At 41.6% G+C, this 22280-nt stretch overlaps 1 protein-coding gene across 11 annotated transcripts in view; it reads right to left on the minus strand.

The window, feature by feature from the left end:
- Positions 1-22280, minus strand: part of ADGRL3 (adhesion G protein-coupled receptor L3) — a 488842-nt gene that overhangs the window by 290864 nt on the left and 175698 nt on the right. For all 11 annotated transcript variants that reach the window (XM_052682231.1, XM_052682224.1, XM_052682227.1 and 8 more), the window contains exon 3: positions 20534-20782. In XM_052682231.1, coding sequence (XP_052538191.1) covers positions 20534-20588 — 55 coding nt within the window. In that variant the 5' untranslated portion in view covers positions 20589-20782. The remainder of the gene's footprint in view (positions 1-20533; positions 20783-22280) is intronic.

Below are 22280 nucleotides of genomic sequence, written 5' to 3' on the forward strand. Positions count from 1 at the left end.
CATGGCACCTTCCCAAGCAAATAAAGATGACACAAATGACACACTGCGTGCCCCAGAGAACTTAATTTCTGACACATCTTGAGACGAAGAGCAGCAGTTCAAGCATGAGAGGGCAAGAGGTCACTCTGCAGACGAGGGAAAAGACTGACAGTAGAGCAAAGAGGTAGAGAGAAAAAAGTCATCCTTTTCTTTTTTTTTCCCCACACAAAAGGCAGCTGGAAAGAGGAGGGGAGTAGGTAAGGGAAAAGAAAGATTCAGTGAGTATAAAGCAGAAGAAAATACGAACCTCTACCAAGAGGCAGGAAGAAAAGCAGAGAAAAGATTGATTGGAAGAAACAAGTGTTGTGGACAGTGAGAGCATCCTCGTGCATCTCACTCAAAATGTCAAGGCAGTCTCAGAGCATCCATGGCACATTTAACTCCTGGCACAAAGGGTTTGCAGTGACCTTGAGAGCGGGGATCTGCTGAAAGGACTACCAGCTTCAAACATTTACAAAAAAGGTCTTTTGGCAAAAGAATGCTCCCTTCTGCTGCCACCTCCCTGCCTCATTCCTGCAGCTCTTTCTTTACCAAATTATTTACTAAGTGCATTAACATAAATGGAACCAGAAGATTTATTTTTAATTAAAACAAGAGAGAAAGAGACCTAAGTACACTGTTAATATTGCCTATGCCTTTCACGACTTCATTAAAAAATAAATTTTAAGATTCACCTTTAGTAGCTATTGTAATAGAGCTATTTTTCTTCAACTAGGTGAAATTCCTTCTGCGTTCCTTTTATTATGAGAATGAAATGTAAAAACAGATCTCTTTTTTTCTAAAGCAGAGACTTCCTCCAATAAGGAAGAAAAACAACTAAATGATTTAACTGCCATGTATGGGAACAGTGAAAGGAAAATTAGGAAAATTAAATCATTAGCTTTCTTCAAAACAGGAAAAGAAAGCAATCTCTCATCAGGTACTTGCTTCTTCTGCTATGAATGTTGCACTAATTATATTCAGAAACGCACAGCAAGATTATTAGAAGAGGAGGCATTTTCTAGCACTTTCAAAATTCAACTTGTTTGATGCCTTCCTGCACTCCCAACAGCCAGCAACCGTCCTGCCCCTTGAAGGGCAGCCAACTGCTCCCATCCCTACCATGGCCAGAAGAAGGAGGCACTACCATAGGGATACACATGGGATGCCCAGCTAACGTAACAACAGCTCTAGCACAAAGCCTGAATCAACTGCAACTTCCAGAAGTCCTTTTCCAGAAATCCAGGCTTTCCACTTTTCCACTTGCTGTGCATATAAACTGCTGTTTACAACTATTCAAAGCGTGTCCCAGTGTCCTGAAGTGCCAAAGTGCTCAAGCCGAGAGCTCTGAGCTAATCCAACATTTGCTGTACCAAGGACAGCTAAAATGTAAGCAACTGCAAAAATCCAAGCACAATTAATACTCTTCCTCCCCACAAACGTAGAGCGAGTAGCAGAAACAAAGGGCTTATACACTTTAGATAAACGTGTGTGGGATTACGATCTCCTTCTAGATATCAAACAGAACAAAAACAATTTGTTTAAAGGACAAAAATTCAAATAAGCAAAATTAGAGATTCTGTTTCCTTTGATGTTCCAGTCTACATTTCACTGCAATCCATTAAGAGTGAAGTGGCAAAACCTTCTATTTTTCAAGGAAATGAAGCGTGAAAACATGCAGTTACATCTCTATACAAACATTCCCCTGTTAGCACTTTTATTCCTCTTATCCTATCACCTACTCCATACTCCCCCACAGCTGCACCACGGAACAACACCAGCTTTTTAAACAGCAACCTGAGATTTTCAAAGAAGCCCTCAGTAAATTCATCTGCACATCCAGGTGTGCCAACGAGGAAGGCAGCAGGAGCTATGCTGCACAAACAGTTTTGCTGCTCACCCCAAATGGGACAGAGCCTTGCCAGACGGTGACCCTCGGAAGAAGGGATGCCATGGCATTTGTAGCTCTGTAGCAGACATGACCTGGGAGACCAGCTGCTCTCTGGATCACATTTCCTTATCTCCTTCAGGGGTTTTGGTTTAGTGCCACAGGATGCAGTCATCTGTCCCCAAGGCCCTGGAGCAGCTGCAAGGCACAGCTTCTGGACAGTGCTGCTCACATGGGGAGTGGGTACTGCTCTGTATGGTGGAACGAGCTGTGAGATTCACCTGTACCCAGGCCCTCCAGTCACCACAGTGCATTTGGTGCAAGAAAAGCACACAGGGCCCCTGCAACATCACTAAGTGTTGGAATGCTGCCTTTGCCAGGGTAGCCTGCCTGAGCCACATAGAATGGGATGGTATAACTTACTCTTGGTTGCCTTAGAGAAAGGGGAGATCCAGTCATGCTGCTTGAGAAGTAAGCTATTCCAGCAAGTAAAGGATCTGTGAGACATACTGGTCTGGCTGAACACACTTCCCACTCAGAAACAGTAAAGCAGCCTCAAGATCATAGCAGCATTTATATGTTGTTTACACATGAGAATCATTTTCAGCAGATCCCATTATTTAAAATCTTTCAAACACCCCCACATACAAAGCAGATAGAAAGCTTAAGGTTTCATTCCCCTGCTGAACTCTCCACATAATCTGACGTGGGTAAAACACTAGTTTTGTTGACCTGGTTCAGTACAGCTCCCGGCACATCACTGGAGGTGCTGGGTGCACCAAGCTCTCCACCAGCCCACTGCACACACCCTGGCATGAGCTGGCTTAACGCACACGTATTTCTTACTGGAGATGATTTGCAAAAGCTTTTATGAAATGCTATCAGAGTTTGTCTCTGCGTCCTAAAGCACAAACTATACCCATGTCCCCCATCACAAGTAGGTAATGTGACCCAGAGCAATGCCTCAAAAATTTGGAATAATGGCTGTAATCCTCACATCCTGATCTTGTGAGACTTCCGCTGCCCAGAGCTCCCATCCCACATAAGCCATGCAGCAATGAGATTGCTCTGTTTCTGGCAAAGGATGCTTTATAGCACCTCACAGGCCTGAGCTCTGCCTAGTCTCTTGAATCCACGGGCCACGTGATACAGCTTGTCTAAATCACTAACCAAAATCAAATCAGATCAAATCATGCACCGTAAGTGTGACAACCAAACAGAGCCCTTACTCTCACATAATATGACAGCAGCACATGAAAGGCAGGAGTGCTAGTGCAGCTTTCAAATACATTTTTTCACTGTACAACAGTCCCAGGTTGGGAACCTATCACTGAGAGCTGAATCCTAAGACTTCTGCAGTATGCCATGCTGCCAGCAAGGAGGAAAGCACACAACCCAGCTTGCCTGCTTCCCGGCAACCTACACATGCATCTCCACAGATGCAAAGTAACACAGAAGAAAGGTCAGAATTTGGGCAGTCCCCTTCATCCTGAGGTTTCATCTTCTCTTGCCAAATCTTTGCTCTTAATTGTCTGGAAAAACAAAGGCAGAGACAATAGCAAGAATTTTCAAAAGGCAACAGCAAACAGTCAGTGTCTGTAAAAGGACAAGTGCAACAGAAACACTGCTTGGAACGTGCCATGCCTCAAACAGCATGTAAGGACAGCTGCAATCCAGCCAGCAGAGGTACAGTGACCAAAAGCGTGAAGAAGCACAAGGCCTGGTCACCAAATCCCCAAGATACTACACCAGACATCTACCACTGCAGTGCCTTCCTTTCTGTCACTAATCTGACTCAGGAAGATGGGAACCAGAGCTTTGTGCTGTGTGCAAAATGCTTGGCAGGAACACAGACAGGTCTGACCAGTTCCTGTCTTTACTTGATATCAGAGATACTTATCTGTCACTTGATATCAGAGATTCAAGGCCTAAGGATGTGCCTTTCTGAACATTCACTCATATGTGATTCTAGTAACTGTGTAATCTTTCACAGTGAAGCAATATCCACAATCAGTGGTGGTGTTGATGTTAATTACTCATGTTTAAATACAAAACATAATGAGACACTGTGATTCCATTTTCAGACAGTTTTAGCCTGAACGTTAAACAGAATTCCATTTATAAAAAAAATTCACTTTCACACAGTCATCTTAAGGGACTTGCATGTTTTAATCATCACTTTTAATTAGGCTAAAAGTGGAGTAAAAATCAAGGCCTTTTTTGAGGCACTCTCAAAAGACACAAAAAAGGTTCCATTCTTTATTTGACTGAAGTGTGCATTATGCTAAAGTGTTAATGAGAGCAAATGAGTGTAACTGAAATCAGTCTCCTGTTAATTTTCATAATTTGTAGTGGAACACTTTTTCTAATTAATAGTAGACTTCTAGAGACATCTATGTTGACAAACATACACACAAACATCACTTCTCTACCTTTCTAGCATCTCCCCTCAGAGGCGATGTACATATGAAGGAGATGTTCTTCCTACAAATGAGTTAATATTGAGAACTTGCATTTCATACAATCATAGAATGGCTTGGGTTGGAAGGGATCCCAAGGATCATGAAGTTCCAACTCCCCTGCTGTAGGCAGGGCTGCCATCCAACCCAGCCTTAAAACACCCGCAGAGTCGAGCCCTTTGATAGCGCCACTCTGCCCCACTCTCTGGAAGTCTATTTTAGAGCATAACGATGTTTTGCATGACTGAGGAACCTAGTCACAGCAACACAGCTCTGCATCCACAGGCACTAAAAAAAGTGCTTTACAGCCACATCATCCAATAGAATTTGTAAGAAATTAAAAAAAATAAATCTAAAAAAGATATTATTACTTAGGTTTGGATTTCTCTCTTTTAAGTCTACAGTTAAATAACATTGCCTATATACGAGCAGCTGGCAGGTGACGCACACTAGTCCAAGTTATCCCAACCTATCAAGTGCACCATGGAACAATGTAGCTGCATGCCACTGGGACTCACAGATACTGAAGATTGTTACTTGGACACCACAGGCTGTGAAAGCCTTTGAGGCTTTTTACTGCTTCCCATTCATTCTCCTGGCTCAGTTACTCTAACCAGTTTGTCCTATAAAAGTGTTAAGAAAATACCAACTCCTCAAAGATGAGATGCTACCTGTTAGTAATACATTTGTGTGCCTTTGCTCCCAAAAACTTCTAGACACTGAGAACAACAAATGGTGTCAAACACTACAGAAGGCAGTTCTTGCTTCCCAACAGTACACATCTCTGATTGCTTTCTTCAAGCACTGCCCTCATTAGCACTGCATTCAAGACCAAATTCGAAAGCATTTGCCTTGCTCTCTTAAGACAGGCAACTTCATTTCAATCTCATGTGGTTTAAAACACTAATCTCTCACCAAGTTCACCATTTGACCAGTCCCCTGCCTCCATGCGTACCAGCAGCACTTCTGAAAGGCAAAGCAGAAAGCAGCTCAGAACTTGGGTTAGGAACTGTGCAAGCAGCATCTCCTTTGTGATGCTCCACCTCCGCTGAGCAGAACACAAAGTCCAGCTTAGCACACAATCCTAACTTTTACCATGTTACCAAGAGTCAGATAAGGCTTCGCACAAAGCAAGCAGGAAAACATAATCAAACTTCATGCAAGAGACAGCTTCATACACATACTTTACTGTTTTGGGTCAAACTTTTCTAGACAGCAACTTTACATAAGGTTTTTAAAAGGCTCACATCACTGCATTGAAGGTGATCACAGAAGCATACAGTGGCTTGGGTTGAGTGGGACCTTAATGCTCAGAAGATGAGCTTTCTCTGCCTAACAAGTGATGAAAGATTTTCACTTAAATAGTCTGGTCACCACAAAGCATTTCTAAAGTTATTAAGTACCTCCTTTATTTTTGAAATAACATAAGAGAATATTATTAAAAAAAAAAAAATCTAAAAAGGATCTAAAATCTAAAAAGCACATTTTGTTTGCACTCATGATGGTGGTTTTGGTCAACAGGTTTCCTCTTGGTTAGAAGTTTCACCTTAGGAAATTGATCCCCCACCCCGAAGTATATATAAGGAGAACTATTTTTCTTATTCTATTGCTCCATATTTTTCGTGTGTGTTTGTTTTTCTCAATCCAATGAGAGCAAAGGAAGTGTACGAGGTTTCCAAGAGGTTCACAATGGTACAGAGCTTTCTTAACAAGCACGCACTGAATATGCTCCACCAAAACTCACCAGCTGGCTCTGGTGGGAAAAAATCATGCTGCAATAGGAGAAATGTCAAACCTGAAAATAGGATTTATTTATTTATATTTTTTAATCGTGAGTTGAGTGAATTATTCCCCCTTTGTGAAAGTTTCCAATTTTATCGAGTGCCTTTAATGTCAAGAGTTTCAGAAATTGTTTGCATCTTTGCAGGGATCTACGTGCATTGTACACTGTTTCTTATGACAACCCTGCTTGTTATTAAAATAACTGGTCCAAAATTAGGGAAACATAGTTAATAAGAGCGATTAAGGATAGAATTCACATAAAGCAAATATTTTTCCTGGATGTTTTTTCTGGACTTACCCAAAGCTCATTTTTCACAGAAGTGGGAGAGAAGTAGCTGTTAGCTTTGACTTCAGCAAGCACTGGGGTGCAGTGAACAACAAGGCAAGATTTGGTGGTTTTACCTCAGCTCCCAGGGGGAAGCATATCCCCAGTGCTACACAGCTTTCCCATCTCTACTGAGGTACACAAAGACCAGCTGGTGCTCTTCTTTACATACCACTCTATAACTGTGTTGTTGGCACAGCACAGCACCCATTGGTGGTGCTGCTGCTGCTCAGCATCCCCAAAGGCAAGATTTAAATTATCACTGCAGCAATTCCTCGGTTCCTTCTTACAGCAGTCTAAGCTAAGTGACCTTTGGGAGAGATTGCAGTTGAAGGCACAGTTGTGAAAATTACCCAGTGCTACGAGTGTTAAGACACACAGATGTCTGTATCCTCTTCAAATTCTTTACCCTGACTGCTGCTTTTTTTCTTACTGAAATACTACCTGACTCACCTCAGAGATTTCAATGCACACCATGTAAGAATACTACACTGTTTCAAAAAAAGAAGAGCTACCCATATTTCAGATGCAATCACACAGAAGCCTCATGTGAAGTCATTAAGTGGGAACCAGAGCATCCAGAAAACCTAACAAAGCAGTGTTTGCAGGGAAGACAAAATAGTGATTACACCACCAGCACGAAGCAGATGGAAATAGTAACAAATGACAGATAGGAATAGATGTTGGCATAAGGAGATGAAACAAAATGAAAAATAGGATGTACTAAGACACTCCCTGGCTTGCAAAGACATCATGCTAGATGGTCTACAGTTATTGAGCCAACAAAGTATGGCTCCTAAGACTTAACACTTGTAGCAGCCCAGCAATTCCTTACACCAAGAACACTTGAATTTTACCATTTCCAAATTTTTCATCATTATCTTTATGAGTATAAACTTGCATTAGTAGCAGAAATAAAGTCAAAGCAGTAGGATAAAAGCACATAATATGAATACAAGCAGCACCAAGTGTATCTGCAAGGTACAGAGTACACAGAGCCTCTTCATTGGAAATCAACATCAATATGTTCTACGTGCTGAAATTTCAGGGACTGAAATTATGTTGTGTAAAGTACACAAAGCACTCTCAAAAAACATTATTCTGCTTCTCGGTTATGAGATTTTATTGAATTTTGTCAATTAGTCTGTGAAAGTTTCCATGTGATTTCTTGACAAGAAAATAGGATTTCACTCAGGAAAAAATGCTTTGTATAAACACATTATGGTATTTAAAAGAAAAATAAATTCAATGCCTGAAATAAATTAATTTTTGCAAAACACAAGAAATAAAGTATCTGTTTATTGCTAATTTGCTGTGCCACAAACATCCACCCAAACGCAAATAAACTCTGTGTCCTTTAGGTCAGGTAAACGAAAATAGTCTTTACAATCTACAACCAGCAAAAGGCATCTGTCAAATTTGCAATACAGAGATGAAAAGCATTTGAAAGTTAAATCTGAAACCCCAGACTGAAACAACACTGAAACAACACTAAGCTTTAATTTAAACACATTACAGTGCATGGTTATTATTAAGCTCTTCACTCGGAGTGTAATTTAAGTGCCATTTTGATATTCTGTTTGAACAAAGAGGTGTCAAATTAAGGAAACTGGTGTCAAGTCCAGAAGCTTTGGGAAAATGAAGCCCTATCTGTAATAGCATCCTATAGGGTTTCATTTCAACAGCACGGTCACGTAATTCCACCAGTGCCATAGCATTTACCTCCTGTAGGCCCCCACCTTTAAAAAGAGGCTTCCACAGCATCCTCATTCTGCTCAGCCATGAGCGCTGCTGACAGATTATATACAAGCAGCAAGCAGTTCACTGTACACAAAGACTGTTATTTTCATGCAAAGCATGTGACTGTACAGTGTCTGTACTGCTTGAATGAGAGTGCACAGCTACACCAAGAGCCCATGTTGCCCTCCAGGCTTACTTCTGACATTCAGAGCTACAGAGAACTGTGACCCCCTACAGGGCTCCTCAGACTTCCAGTGCAGACAGGATGAAGGTGCAGGGCTAACAGATGCTGTCCACACAAGGAAGGCAGTGATCAACTGAAGGGAATGAGTGTTCAACTTTTGCTGTTGTTGTTTAAACTTGTTTTGGCTCATTCTACAAGGATACTGAAGCTAACGTGAGCCTGCAGATCGCATCTGTCAGTCAGCGTACCCCTAATCATTTTTAGCTTGCTGTCCATTTGAAATCCAATCTGGCAAAAGGGACAGAGGGCATACATAATTTGATTTCTGCAAGTTCCATGGACGTGAGCAAACAGTGCAGACAACCCTCTTCGGTTATCCAGCAAAGGAAAGAATTCAAAGTAAGAAACCAAGTTCTATTAATTCCTCCGCCCAAGAAGCAGGATGCTTTCAGAATAACAGATTGTTGAAATTGCACCTCCCCCCTAAGGGCCACCACGGAAACCTTTCCAGGTGTCCTCACAGAAATACAGGGACAGAAAAGTTATCTGACATTTTAGGTATTTCTGGACTGGACAGAGTTACATGAAGGAAAGAGTTTTCCAATACCGATGTATGACCTGCATTAAAGCTGCAAGAATAGAAAACAATGCTTTCTTCCCTTTCTTCTTGCTAAAGGAATGGATTGCTTGTGTTATGCCAATAATTTCAGCCAGGGCTGCTGGTATAATAAATTATTTACCGCAGCTCTGAATTTGAAAGGGAGTCAATTAGTTTAACTGGTCATCAATTAATACTCAGCAAGGAACAACGTGAAGGGTGAGAACATTTTGAAGAGCAGAGTTTTTGAAACAAAGAGCATGCATTTAAACCAGATACTTCTGCATTCAAGGCAATAGCTCGCTTCACTGAACATCTCTCTATTTTAACAGATAAGCGGTCACATTTACTAGACATCCCGTTAACACCTATTCAATCCTGCCCCACTTTGGCATGACAGTTTCCTGCATTCTGCAGGGTTCAAATGAGTCCTCAGATATATCCAAAGCATTCTAATGCAATGTATTTGAGGGCAAAAAGGCAAAGCTTTGTTTCTCAGAACAAAGCCTGAAGGGCAGCATCCCTCTGGGACCTCACAAACAAAGTTACCCTGGAGACAGTCTCTGAGGAACGGTCACAGTTCCCAGCAGACCAAATGATCTTCTGGGTTTAGCATTTTAAGGGGGTGGTTCCTCGCTCCTCGTCTCAGAAGCAGGAAGGGAATGAAAGTAAGGGAGAGAAAAGGAAAGTTGATTATAATTTCTGTAAGTTGTTTAAGGATCTTTATAATGAGAAAAGTTCTTCCCTCCCTCTAACTACACAAAAGAACCATTTCACTGGCGTGAAGCACATAGCATTCATAGTTGATTCACTTTCTTCACATGTTTTTGTCCTGAACGTTCCTTTGAACTCTTATCATTTCTATTAAAAGCAGAACTTGATCAAAATCTCGGCTGAGGAATGGAGGAATGTGTACTGCCTGCATACACAACCTTCATATCCATAGCTCATTGAAAGGATCAAGTCCAAAAGATTAGCCACAGACATGGAGATCATGTTTAAGCTTTCAGCAAAACGTTTGATTTGCACAACACCTCGTACTTAATTTTGAGGTCTCACATAGAGAGCACAGTACTGTAACTGCTATAGTATCTTCCAAATCAATCCACTCCACGTATTGGCTGCATCCCACTCCACACCTCCTCTCTGGACCTGCAGAGGGAAGGCAGTCACCTCGGGAAACACATTTCAAACAAGGACCCCGACCAGGAGAAGGAAACACCCACAGAAAGCTGTGGGATCTGTGACTCACCAGAGACACCACAGCAAACTCCGCATCTAAATACATTCTGTATGTTGTCAAAGCCACCTATTCAGCTTTCTAAACAAATATTCCCTCCCCCACGCTTCCTCGGAAAGAATACATTTGCTGTAACATTTCTGCACGGCACTAGATAGCATTAACAACCTTCCCCACTGAGGTATCTGGCTACTATTCATCTCAGAGCATTTTGCCTCACATATAGTGCTGGATTAGCGTTATTACTGTATAACCGCCAATGAATATATTTAGAAAAACTAAGGAACATTTGACAGCTCTGCAGTTACCACCTTGGTGAGATTTTTAGACTGCCATACCCCAGCGCAAACCATCAAAATCACAAGCTGTGGTGAAGTGTACTAGAACAGGCTGGGCATCCAACGTAGCTACACGCCTTGCTTTCACAGAGGTCTGTACCTCACTGCTCTCACCAGCTTCAAAGTTTACAATTTTTAATGCACTGAATTTTTATGAGTGCTAGCTAGACTGATCCCATCTCCTTGTATCAACATTTTTGTGCCCTAAGCTTGTTCTTCTTTAAACTTTTCATGCAATAGTGTTCCAGAGTGATATTGGATACACCAGCTCTCCTCAAAAGTTATTCTTGATTGCATTTTGCCAGCTGGACAATGAGAGATAATGAAGTCCACCATCTCAGCACCCTCCCAAGAGCTGAAGAATTTCACATCTGTCACATATTTACTACCCCAAAAGAAAGAGTCTGTATTTCAACAAGGGATAGGGCCCCAAGAAACAAGGCTGTCACCAGATGTTCCAGGGCTGAAAGTCTGCATAGCCTCAAGATGCAAGGCTAATCGGTACAGACCCCCAGTAATTAAGTTATTGTGCTTTGTGAGATCTGCTGGCTGGCTAGAGGAGAAAGACCACAATTAAAGACCATAGTGAGAGATGGGCAGGAAGAACTCAGATGTTATATATGTGAACGGGGACACCCAGCACTATTGGGGCAGACAGAGCACAGAACATCAATCTTCATCCAGCCAGGCAACAGAATAGACTAGCCCTGCCTCCAGAAGTCAGCTAGGGAGCTTTTGGCACTGCTACAAATCACGGCACATAGCAAGACAGCCTAAATCACTCGGGTTTCTTCTAAATGAGATCCCTGCCTCCATTTTTGATTCCATTCCCCAAGGACGTCAAACAACAAATGAGTTCATCCATTTTGCTTCTCACCGCCTCCATCTTACTCCTCTCCTCCCCTTTAATCTGAGACTCCTGTGAATTCAGGCATCCCCTGACACAAGGACTGTAGCTATCGGAAAGTACAGACATGCTTCCAGCTCCTCATGATGACTGCTGTTTGCAGAGGCAGAAGTTAGGCAAGAACATTATTTTTGATGGCTGTCTGATACTGTAATGCATGGCTTCCAAGCACTCTCATCAGCATGGCTTGCAGACTCACAGGTGTCTGCTGACGATACAAAGTCATTAAGTATTTGGCTTCTGATCAACAGGCCCATTTATTTATTTCTTTTTCCCAATCAAATTAAGCAAAACAACCGAACATTATTAGATTTCTTAGATGTTACTCTGGGGGAATTCTGAGGACTAATAGTAAGATTTTCAAGTACACATGACTATAAGATTACAAACTTCAGTGTTAGTGAAGGACCAGATTTCAAGTCACGTAAACAAAATGAAGGTTTGCTAAGAGTGCCTTGTTTAATCCAAGTTTAGATGGATCACCCCTTTATAGGTGTATCTGTACACATAGTATGAAAAAAATATGTAAAAGCAAAAATACCCACAGTACACAAAAGTAAGTTCTAAGATCTGGATTTTCTTGCAGCTACTCCTAGTAGGCATTCTTCTCTAATGCATGCTACAGATTATATATGCACAGAAGATACAGTTTTAAGCAATAAGTAAGATTTGGCCATGGATCTGTCTCTCAAAGAAGAGCCATGCTATCACCAGAAGAGTAAAGCATGTCCTTGATAACTTCCATGGGATTTGAATCAAGCCTTAAAAACCTCAACGTTAATATGCCACTTATTTACAGCTTTGTGTTCTGGAAATTTCAGAACAAGGGACAATTTGACAGCGCTTCTGCAGTCCTTCAGGCACTCCAATTTCTACAGATTAGGGCATGTGAGGGAGTGACAGTACTCAAACTATGTACACCTATCCCATCCTTCTTATTCTGCCCAACCACTCTAATGCACAGACTGACCTGAGAGGATTTTTAGCATCATCTGAGCATCAATCTTAAAATCTCAAACTCGCAGCTCAAGATACATAAAAAGGCACCCAACATTTAACCATTTCAGAATGCAGCACAACATGGCAAAGCTCAAGGAAGTAAAAAAATGAAGGATATTGCACTACAACTACAAACCCTTGAGTTTAAGGTCTGCATTTGATATTGCGCTACGACTACAAGCTTCTCAATCCAGTCCTACACACTTCATGATAGGTAGACTACAACAGCTGTGTGGTGCTGGCTGACAACCCACTGAGCCTCCCTCAGCTTTGAGTAGGTCCATGAAGGAAAGAGACGGTTCTGCCAGCACCAAGAGTTTCCTGGAAACTGAGGAAATTCCAAGTGGGGAAAAGCTTCTGAACTCTGACATGCTTTTCATTTCTTCCCAGAGCGTCTCTCCCAAATGAGTTGCTCCCAACTCATGTTGGGAAACATCAAATGAGTTGCAACCTCTTCCAAATTCAAATGAAACCACATTACCAACCAACATAACCAATTCAAAAAATCATGATTACTAATGGAACCAACTGAACACCAGCAAATGTGCCCTAGGGTAATAAGCATCAGACGTCTCTAGAATTCACAGGACTGCAGAGCAGATAAAATGGATGTTAAAGATTTCTTCTAGGGAATCGGCAGTTTCAGTTGCAATAAAGAGCTTCTGCTTGCTATTCGTGCTGGGCCAAAGGTGTTCTTTCTAAAAGAGGAAAACAGCAGATTGGTCCAGACCTCATGGGAGCAGGTTAGCAGCAACTGAGGAAGTCTGAGAATGAAGGTGCCTATAATTCATTCCCCATTCTCACTCTCTTCTCATTTCAGCTTCAAGTACTTCACCATGCCCAGCTTATATGGATGAGAGAACTAAGGGCACATCACCCTGACAAGTAATATTTTTTCCCCTCTCCAGCTCTAGCAGTTTAAGCTTAGCTGTAGTTATTAGAGAAAGAAACATGAGTGACATCCCAATTGTGGTAGTATTCACATCCAGAAAAAGATGTGGCACAGCTGCAAGCTTCTGTTCATTCAAATCCTATGCAATGCAAGTTCTAGCACTGTTGGAAAGAATGGCTCTGCCCCAGCACTGCACAGCTACAATAGCTGTGAAACCAAGATCAGGTCCTGCACTTCTCCACCAAGTCAGGTCCTCCACTTCTAGCACCAAGGCTAGGATCCTTTTGACACAGCCTCATCCATCAAAACCCCGCACACAGCCCAGAATAGCAAGCTCTCTCTATCCCCTGATAATTTCCGGTCATCCTTGCCACAGGAAAGCTTTATCAGGAAGTTTAGTAGTAGTGAAGTATTAGCTAGAACTAGCAATTAGCCAGATAGACTTCCATAATCCTATTTAGGTAAAAATGCAATAGATGGAAGCCAACAAGGAAAGGGAGAAGCTGCCCATTCCTACTTCTCTTTCTCCACCTCTCCACTATCCCGCAGGCAGCCCATCCTCCATTCACTCAGTACTTGTTGGGATCAAAACGAAGTGTGCCAGCAGGAACAGGAGCTTCTGACGTGCACATTAGCACAGCCCAAACTGGAAAGGGATTAAATGGCTTAAGAGACCGATTGTGAGTTAAGGTTTCCAGATCAAATCAAGATGAAGTCAGAAATGAATTAACGTAGCCATCCTGCATAGCAACTGCTTGGTAGCTAATACAAAATGAGTGGTCAGCATTAGGTCAGTTTTTAAGACAGCAGACCTCTGCAGCACAACACCCATTTATTGCCTAGGCCTAATAACTGCATAAATATGTCTAAACACCTACAGATGCCAGGATTCAACAAAATTCCTTCCCACATTGCCCAAAGCTCCTCATCGTGCTTGGTGACAAGAACTGTGCTGAACTTTTCAATATCGTGTTTTGAAAGATAACTTTTCTTAACGAAGCTCACTAACAAAAACAGCTTTCATAATCCCAATAAAATATAATGGGAATTAAATTATGGTACTATAATTCACCCTTAGCTGCACAGAGGCCATTTGGCCTTCATCTTAGTGCCTGAATGTGCTGGGCGTGAATTACTGCGCTGTATTTCACATGCTGTCACATCTTATGGCTTAATTAACGTGACAAAAATCAGAGTGCAAAGAGTTATCACTAACAATCAGAAGGCAGCCTTGTCAGGAAACAGTTAAAGCAACAGAGGTAACAGGCCTGCAGGACAATACCAATCTCCACTTTTGCGGGAGCAAAAGCATTTCCTGCTGCTGCCCACAAAGAAACACACAGGTACTGCTCCATGCCATGCATATTCAGAAGGTTACAGGAAAGGGTAACTTCTAAGCATTAAGTTGGGTCCTGGCACCTAGCCCTTTTCTAGAGTTCCAATCCTGTAGCTCCAGCTTCATGCAGACAGATTGATTTGGTGTGTGCGTAACAAGCACCGCAAATGGCAGCTGAGAGCAGGAAAAGATCTTGTTTCCTTGCCTAGGGCAGGAAGATGCTACAAGCAGTCACATCTGTCAAATATCAAAGAAAAAAATAGAAAAAAAACATTATCAGAAAATCCCCTTAAAATCTCTTTCCTTATTCAGTGTGAAATTTAGACATGGGTGAAGTGGGTCTGCACACAGACCTCTGCACCACTTAATGGCTTAAGTGGGAATTAAGTGGTGTACAGTCTTTGCAAGGTTGAATTTCAGCCTCTATCAGCTTATAGATTGGTCAGTCATCAGATGGAGAACTTAAGTCCTGACTTTACTGCACTGCTGCTAATGAAAGCATGCCAGTACACACACAGAAAAGCCACCTCCTTTTATCAGGAAAAGCCTTCCCCAACCACTTGTTCCAATACAGAAAAGGTGGCACTGCTGCAGGTAATACAAATTGCCAGGAATAGCAAATATTATAAATATTTCAAGGATGATTAATCTTTTAAAACAATGAAGTTAGGCAGAAGCTTGGAAGTCAGCTTGGCTATTTCACAACTAATAAAACATGTCTCTTGTATTTCATTCTGACTAAATAGAGAGTATTGTAGTAAAAGGCAATTACCCACCATTCACTAGCTAACATAACACTTGTACAAGTATAAAAGATACACAGTATGTATTTTAAGTAGTGACAGTATTTTCACCGTATTAAAATAGTAGTGAAGCAAATGTTCAGCTCACATTAAACAGCACTCTGTCACAAGGACCAGCTTGCTAGCATCATATATTCCCCCAAGAAAGATAATGCTGCTTGCTTTAACAGAATCATTGTCACCAAGCAACAACAAGTGCTGCTCAGTAATAAATATTTTCACTGTTCCCACAGAAACCAGCTCAGCATCTCAACCTGCTTGTGCCTAGAGAGATCAGTTTGACCTTCCAGAGCCATTTCCTTGCAAAGACACAGCCATCCCTCACCATGAGCATCTCCAAGAAATACTGGGACAGTGCTGCACGAACACCGAGGGTCACAAAAGTACAGCAGACAAAGCCCTCTTCCTTTCAGCTACAACGGCTTGAGAAGATGCAAAGTAAAAAATGAATTTTTGAAAACAAATTATTTCAGTCCCACGTGAAACAATTCTCCTGTGGAGAGACAAGATGGCATCTATCCTAGATGCAGGAAGGTCACTTCAAAGCTATGCTACAACTCTGCATAAAGAAGGTCTCAGAGGCAACTTCTTTTTTGGAAATTCAGAGTTGGACCAGCAGCAACTGTAGGCAAGCCAGTTAGGTGCTGTCAAGTGTTAGTAGTAGGCCTGAGGTTTCCTAACAATACAGACTCTGAGAATTATCACACTTTGTCCAAATTGAAAATACTTCAGCTTGAATTTCACTCCATCTCCACAATCACCTAAAAAACCTCAGCTACACCTGCATCTTATTCCACAATCAGGAGACCGCTGCAGTGGTTATTCAGGCTGTAACAGCAGAACCACACCAGTGTCAGAGATGTATTGATTGTTCTGCAAAAACATACTTGCTTTTGGTTAGATTATCACCCAACTTTTCTCATTTCAGTCTCGTCTAGCTTTGGACAAGTGTATGGTTCTATTCCTTCCCCCAAATCTAAGTTTTATGTGGAGAAAGAGATTAATAACTAATTCTCTTTGAAGAGAAAAGCACGTAACTTGTTAACAAAGTGTTAAAAAAGCTGAAATCCCCACCACTGACACTGGGTTTTGCCTATGCAGGAAACTGGAGGCTGATGGCTCTCTCATAAAGCACTGGCAGGGAAAGAGCTTAGCAGCAGAGGAAGTGGGAAGATAGTTGTGCCCATTGATTTTACTGCATTTGTAAGGACCCTCAAGAGAAACCAAGTAATTTGAGTTATTTCTTCAATTGGAGTAATAAGTGATAGTTCTATTTCAGATTAGACAGCTAAAGCATTAGAGTGATCCCAAAAGCCATCCTTTGATCCTTACATACAGCATCTTGCACCTGTTCATCAAGAAACCACACACAATATAATCCCTAAAACTAACCAAAAAATAAAACAATCCAATAAGAAAAGACCTCTGGACACAACAGGCCTTCAGTACTCTTTTAAATCCTAAACTAAGGTACTTGCTGGAAAACAAAACATTTCACCTCAAAGCTGTATCACTATAGTAACTTTTTTTTGTCCAGCAGCCCGGAAATTCTAAATCCCAGCTCTCGGTCACACGAGCATGAAAGCAATGTGACAGAGCAGGTGTATGTCTCCCAAAGCTCTCAAGCTGAGCTGTTGCATGTCACGTCTATCTCATTTCAGGTGAACTTTGACAACTCACATTTGTGGGTTAAGGAGAAACCTGCCCTGTTTGGGGTCAAAGGGAGGAAGGCTAAAGGAGATGAGAACAGCTGCTCATTCCAGAAAATGCCTGTGGGAAATCTACACATGGCAAGCAAAGAGGATGAGCGTGTTCAGGTGCACATGAGGGGGATGCAAGCCAAGCAGAACTTTTGTGAGAGCCCACGTTTTTGGATGCTTTAGAAGCAGCCTTCAATTGGGCAGAAGGGAATTAGGGATTGCAAAAGTTCAGCATGCTGCAGAGCCTTTTCTACTTGTTGGTTGTTTGTTTTTTTGTTGTTGTTGCTTCTGGTGCCAGTGGGCTTATTTTTATTTTTATTCCTGGCTTTGTTATTTTTAATCTTAGCTAACTGTCTAGTTCTTTTCAATAACAGGTTTAGTTTTATCCAACAGATGAGTTGACAGGCTTTGTTGGAGCTTAAAAGGTGGATTCCTGGGCCCTCTGCACTGACCCATCTACAAAAAGCTATTTTCAGTCAAAATGTGCAGCAACAGTAAAGGAAGCTACCGATCTTAAGAACGCATGGACTCAGCTGTTTATGAACTATGATTCAGAGTAAATCTGGGCACATCACAGCACCCACGCTTTTCAGATTAACACCATGACCGAGAAACTACAAAAATTCAAGGCTTGTTCCTCTTTTATTACCTCTGCAGAACAAGAGTGAAGCAGGGCAGTATGCTGAAAAACTGCTTATCATCCTGATGGCTTAAGTCAAATAGTCATCAATTCCATACTTTTCACTGTAACCCAAGTCACAGTAAAAAACTGTTGGCTAAAAAAGACACACCAACTCCCAAACAAAACAAAGCCCTAAATCAACAAATGTATGGGATCACCAGACTAAGAGATTGAGCGCATAACTACCTTTACAGATGAACAGGCTGCACTGGGAAACTCAAACAGCCCAAGAGATGTAGCAAGCCACGAACTACAAAAGCAGTTTGTATCTACTCTGGTAATCACTTCAGGAAAAGAACAGTTACAGTTCCTGTTAGAATCCTGTTAAACAAAATACAAAATCTTTTTATGTATAATAAGAGTGGATCATTAGAAGGGAAAAATTAAGCAATTAAAATTAATTAAAATTAAGCAATTTTTATATGCAAGGTAAGTTGTGGCATGTGTTTAAACCCATGCATGCTGCCTTAAGGCTATAGCAGGAGAAACTGCACTGATACTGCCTTGCCATCCACTTCAGGCAGCATTTTGTGAGCATGTACAGGACAAGAGGCAGCAAGCAAGAGTACCTTAAAACCATCATACACTTTGTGTCTAATTTCAAAGCCTTGGAAGTGCTGCCAGCCTATGTTTTCCAACCTCTAGTACCACTCTCACTGTAACACGCACGTTCCTCATCCCTCACAGGAGACTGAATGTTCAGTCTGTTCAGTGAAGCAGATACCAAACATAATCTTACTACATGACACAACTACACTGCAGTTTTCTCCCTTTGTTTAGCATCAGAAGTGTACCATACCTGAATAATCAGATATTCTACTCACTTCCTCCAAGAAAAGCAGCACAAAAAAGTTTAGGGATGGTAACCACATCTTGGTCAATAAAAGAAGGAGAGACAGATTCGATTCCGAGAGCAAAGGTCTTCACTCTCGACTGCTCAAAAATTGCTGGAAGCCTCTGCTACACTCTTACTAGTGATTTACAGGGATGAGATAACATAAGGGTCAGATTTACCACCACTGACTAACACACATAGCAGCCACCCCAGGCACCTACTTTGTAAAAAAGCATAAAGGGTACCGCTGCCGACATTTTTTCAGGCATCTGGTTTCTACATCTGTAATGTTTGCTTGCCTTTAGCACCATGTGACTCTTAAGATACTTGTGACATTTTCATACATTTTTATTTACAGAGACTATCATGCAGGATTTTCCAGCTGCAGTGGCACCGTGAATTAAAAACAGGACTGCCAGAGGCATATTCAAATTGTCAACTGTTCAACTGTTAATATTGTTTCATTATAAAGATTCACAAAACATTCACCAGTTAACTTTCCAAGAGAAGAATGAAGAGCACCTTTTCCTAATAGCTCTTTCCATTCCACCCCAATTGGTTTGCTCAGTTTAATTATTCATTCTAATTTTCATGTTAGTGAGGAGCTTTGCTTAAGGAACGATAGTAGGGACAACCTTTGTGCACAAAAGTGTTATAAGTGATATAAGCAGACAGGCCATGCTCCAGAAATAGACACATTCATACATGCAATTTTTTTCTTTTTTTTTTTTCCCTCTGCTGTAAAATTTCACTTGAGTCTTAGCACACACGCACTGGATGCTAAGCACAAAAAGACTGGAGTATTTTCAAAGCAGAGGTGCACAAGATCCACGAAGGGAGTCGTCTCGTTTACAAACAGGCTCCCACAGACCTGCAATTAAAACAGGATTCTCAAAGCTCATGTTTCATTGGGGCATCAGGGAGCAGCCAAATCTTTCAGAGCTCAGCCCTCATAATTTAGCAACCATTACTGAGAACAGGAGCTCCCGAACCCTTCTGGCTCTTCAGAAATCTAGCAATTTACTTGAAGTCTTATCCCTAAGAATTAAATGTGTCAGATTTCAATTTTCATGGCTAATAAAAAGACCAAATTTTTCCACTTAAGAAAACATAATGGACACTGTAGGCAATAGTGTGCTGCACACAGACTCTGAAGCTAATACATCCCCACAGCACAGCAGTGATGTCTGATAACATTAGCTCATCTCTCACATACTGCCTACTTGCATCAGCATGGTGCTACAGCTGATGACCTCTTGTTGCCAGGTGGGTTACGCAGTGTGCCAAGCTAAAGACAAATATACTGGTTTAGGTTCTTCCAGACTCAGGGTCACATTGGGTATAGGAGTACATGAAAATGTGCACTGTGGTGCTTGAAATCATGATATATCATGACAGTGAGTAAGATCCTATGTTCTATGGAGCTGTGGCTGACGGGGGATACATAAAATTCTACTGAATAGCATTCACAAAAGAAGTCATCTTCACACAGAGGCCAGGAGCGACAACTCCAGTGATATACAGCCAACAGCATAGCCAACAGAGTAGGCTCGGGCATTAGGATGAAAGTCAGCCTTAACACAGTAACTAAACTTTGTAAGAGAAATAGTTATGTGACCAAAGTTCTTTGTTTTGTGACTTAATTAGTCACACAGTAACACAAGAACTCAAAGACCTGGGTGGGAAGTGGGGAAAGAAATCAAGACCCTGGAAAAAAACCACAAGCATTAGGCAGAAGAGACAACGTCTTGGCAATTTTCCATTCTCCTTCCCTTCCCACAGTCACATTCCCCCATCCCTCACTCACCATGGGCTAACGGTGTTAAGAGCATTGTGAAGAACAGTAGCTGTGATGACCACATGACTGTGAAGGAGGGCTTGAAAGTATCCCAGCAAACAAAGGTTCAAACAAAACAAGGTGAGTGTCCTTCTGCACTGGTTTTCAACACTTCAGCTGTTGGCCTTCAACTCACATCCAAGAAGGGAGAAAAAGCCAATCAAAAATAATAAAAATAATAATAAAAAAATCCCACAGCCAGTATCCAGAATCTGTGACCTAGAAACAAGAATGGAAAAAAAAAAAATGCAGTTAGTAAAACACTAAGATAGGTGTTCTCAATCAAGTCTTGCTGCATTTCTCTGCTGCCAACAGCTGCAAAGGCAAACATATCTACCCCCCGCCCTTCAGATATTTTTTATGTACAACAGGAATTAAAACTTGTCTCCATGCAGAGTCAGTTTGTGCATCGCTAATGCTCCACTTCCTCTCTCAAAACAGGGATTAAGATAGAAGTCTTGAACACAATGCCCATGGGCCCAGGGAGTCCACAGACTTGAAAGGTGACTGGAAAAAGCAAGTCCATATGCTTTGCACTAAAATCTACATACACAGGAGTTCTAAAACAGCCTGTAACTCCCTTGGAAACCATTTGGGTATTTATACATCAGAAGATGACAGAAATTCCATTGCTGAAATGGATTTAACCAGTGACTAGGTTCTATGCTGATCTCTTGCACAGAAATAAATTTCTATTCCAGATACCTCTTTTCCAACCTCAAACCCTCAGGCTCAGAGCCTGTTAGTAGAAGTTAGCTCCTGAAAGAGCATATTGGCCAGCGTGATGACAAATCAACAAACTGCAGGTGTAAGTTCACTGGTCTACGCCATATGTGCAAGAAAGCATGGAAAGTGCAGTGCTTCCACTCATGCAACCACAGAATCACCTACGTTGAAATGGACCATCAAGGTCATTCAATTCCAACCACCAAGATGACTACCAAGTCCCATCACTAAACCATGTCCCCAGATGTCACGTCCATGCGTATCTTAAATACCTCCAGGGATGGTGAATCTAACACTTCCCCAGGCAGTGCATTTCAGTACTTGATAACGCTCTTAGCATCAAATCCGGACCAGGCTTCGAACCCAAGCAGAGACTAAAGTCCCCCTTACCATGTAGCTCCCACCTGTGGTGACTGCCTGAGACTCAGTCACTTATGTCTACTCAAGCTCTGCAGCTATACATCGTGGAATTTAAAAAATGGCCTATCCATCCCACGCTCTTACAGGGAAACACAGGGAAATTGAAGCCCATGCTCAAATAGAAACATTCACTCATATAATTGCAGAAATGATTCCATCTTTCCGTCATTTTAATCTCTTATGAAGGGGCTAGCTGGCCACAGTGACTCAAGCTTGGCAGGAATAAAACAACAACTATACAGAGTTAAGCCATAGCATCATTTTGAGGCTTAGCTCCCTGCTGACTTTGAAATGATGATAAAATATGAGGAACTGTAAAGTACTTTACATATCTGTTTTGAACTCCCTTGGCTCTGCAGCCTTCACAGCATTGGTCTAATTAAAAATCTCTCCAAAAAATCTCTGATCAACAGAAGTTATTCTTCTCTGAGCAAGGAAGCTGTTTTTGCCAACTTGTGTTCCTATCCCAAAACCCAGTTTCAGCCAAAAAAACATATGAAAAACTGCACTGCATGCCATTGTGATGTGGATATATTTCTGAAATTCAGGCATGACAAAGCGGCCTTTGTTT

This window comes from Tympanuchus pallidicinctus, unplaced genomic scaffold, assembly GCF_026119805.1.
Source record: "Tympanuchus pallidicinctus isolate F22 unplaced genomic scaffold, pur_lepc_1.0 scaffold2, whole genome shotgun sequence".
Classification (NCBI taxonomy): Eukaryota; Metazoa; Chordata; class Aves; order Galliformes; family Phasianidae; genus Tympanuchus; species Tympanuchus pallidicinctus.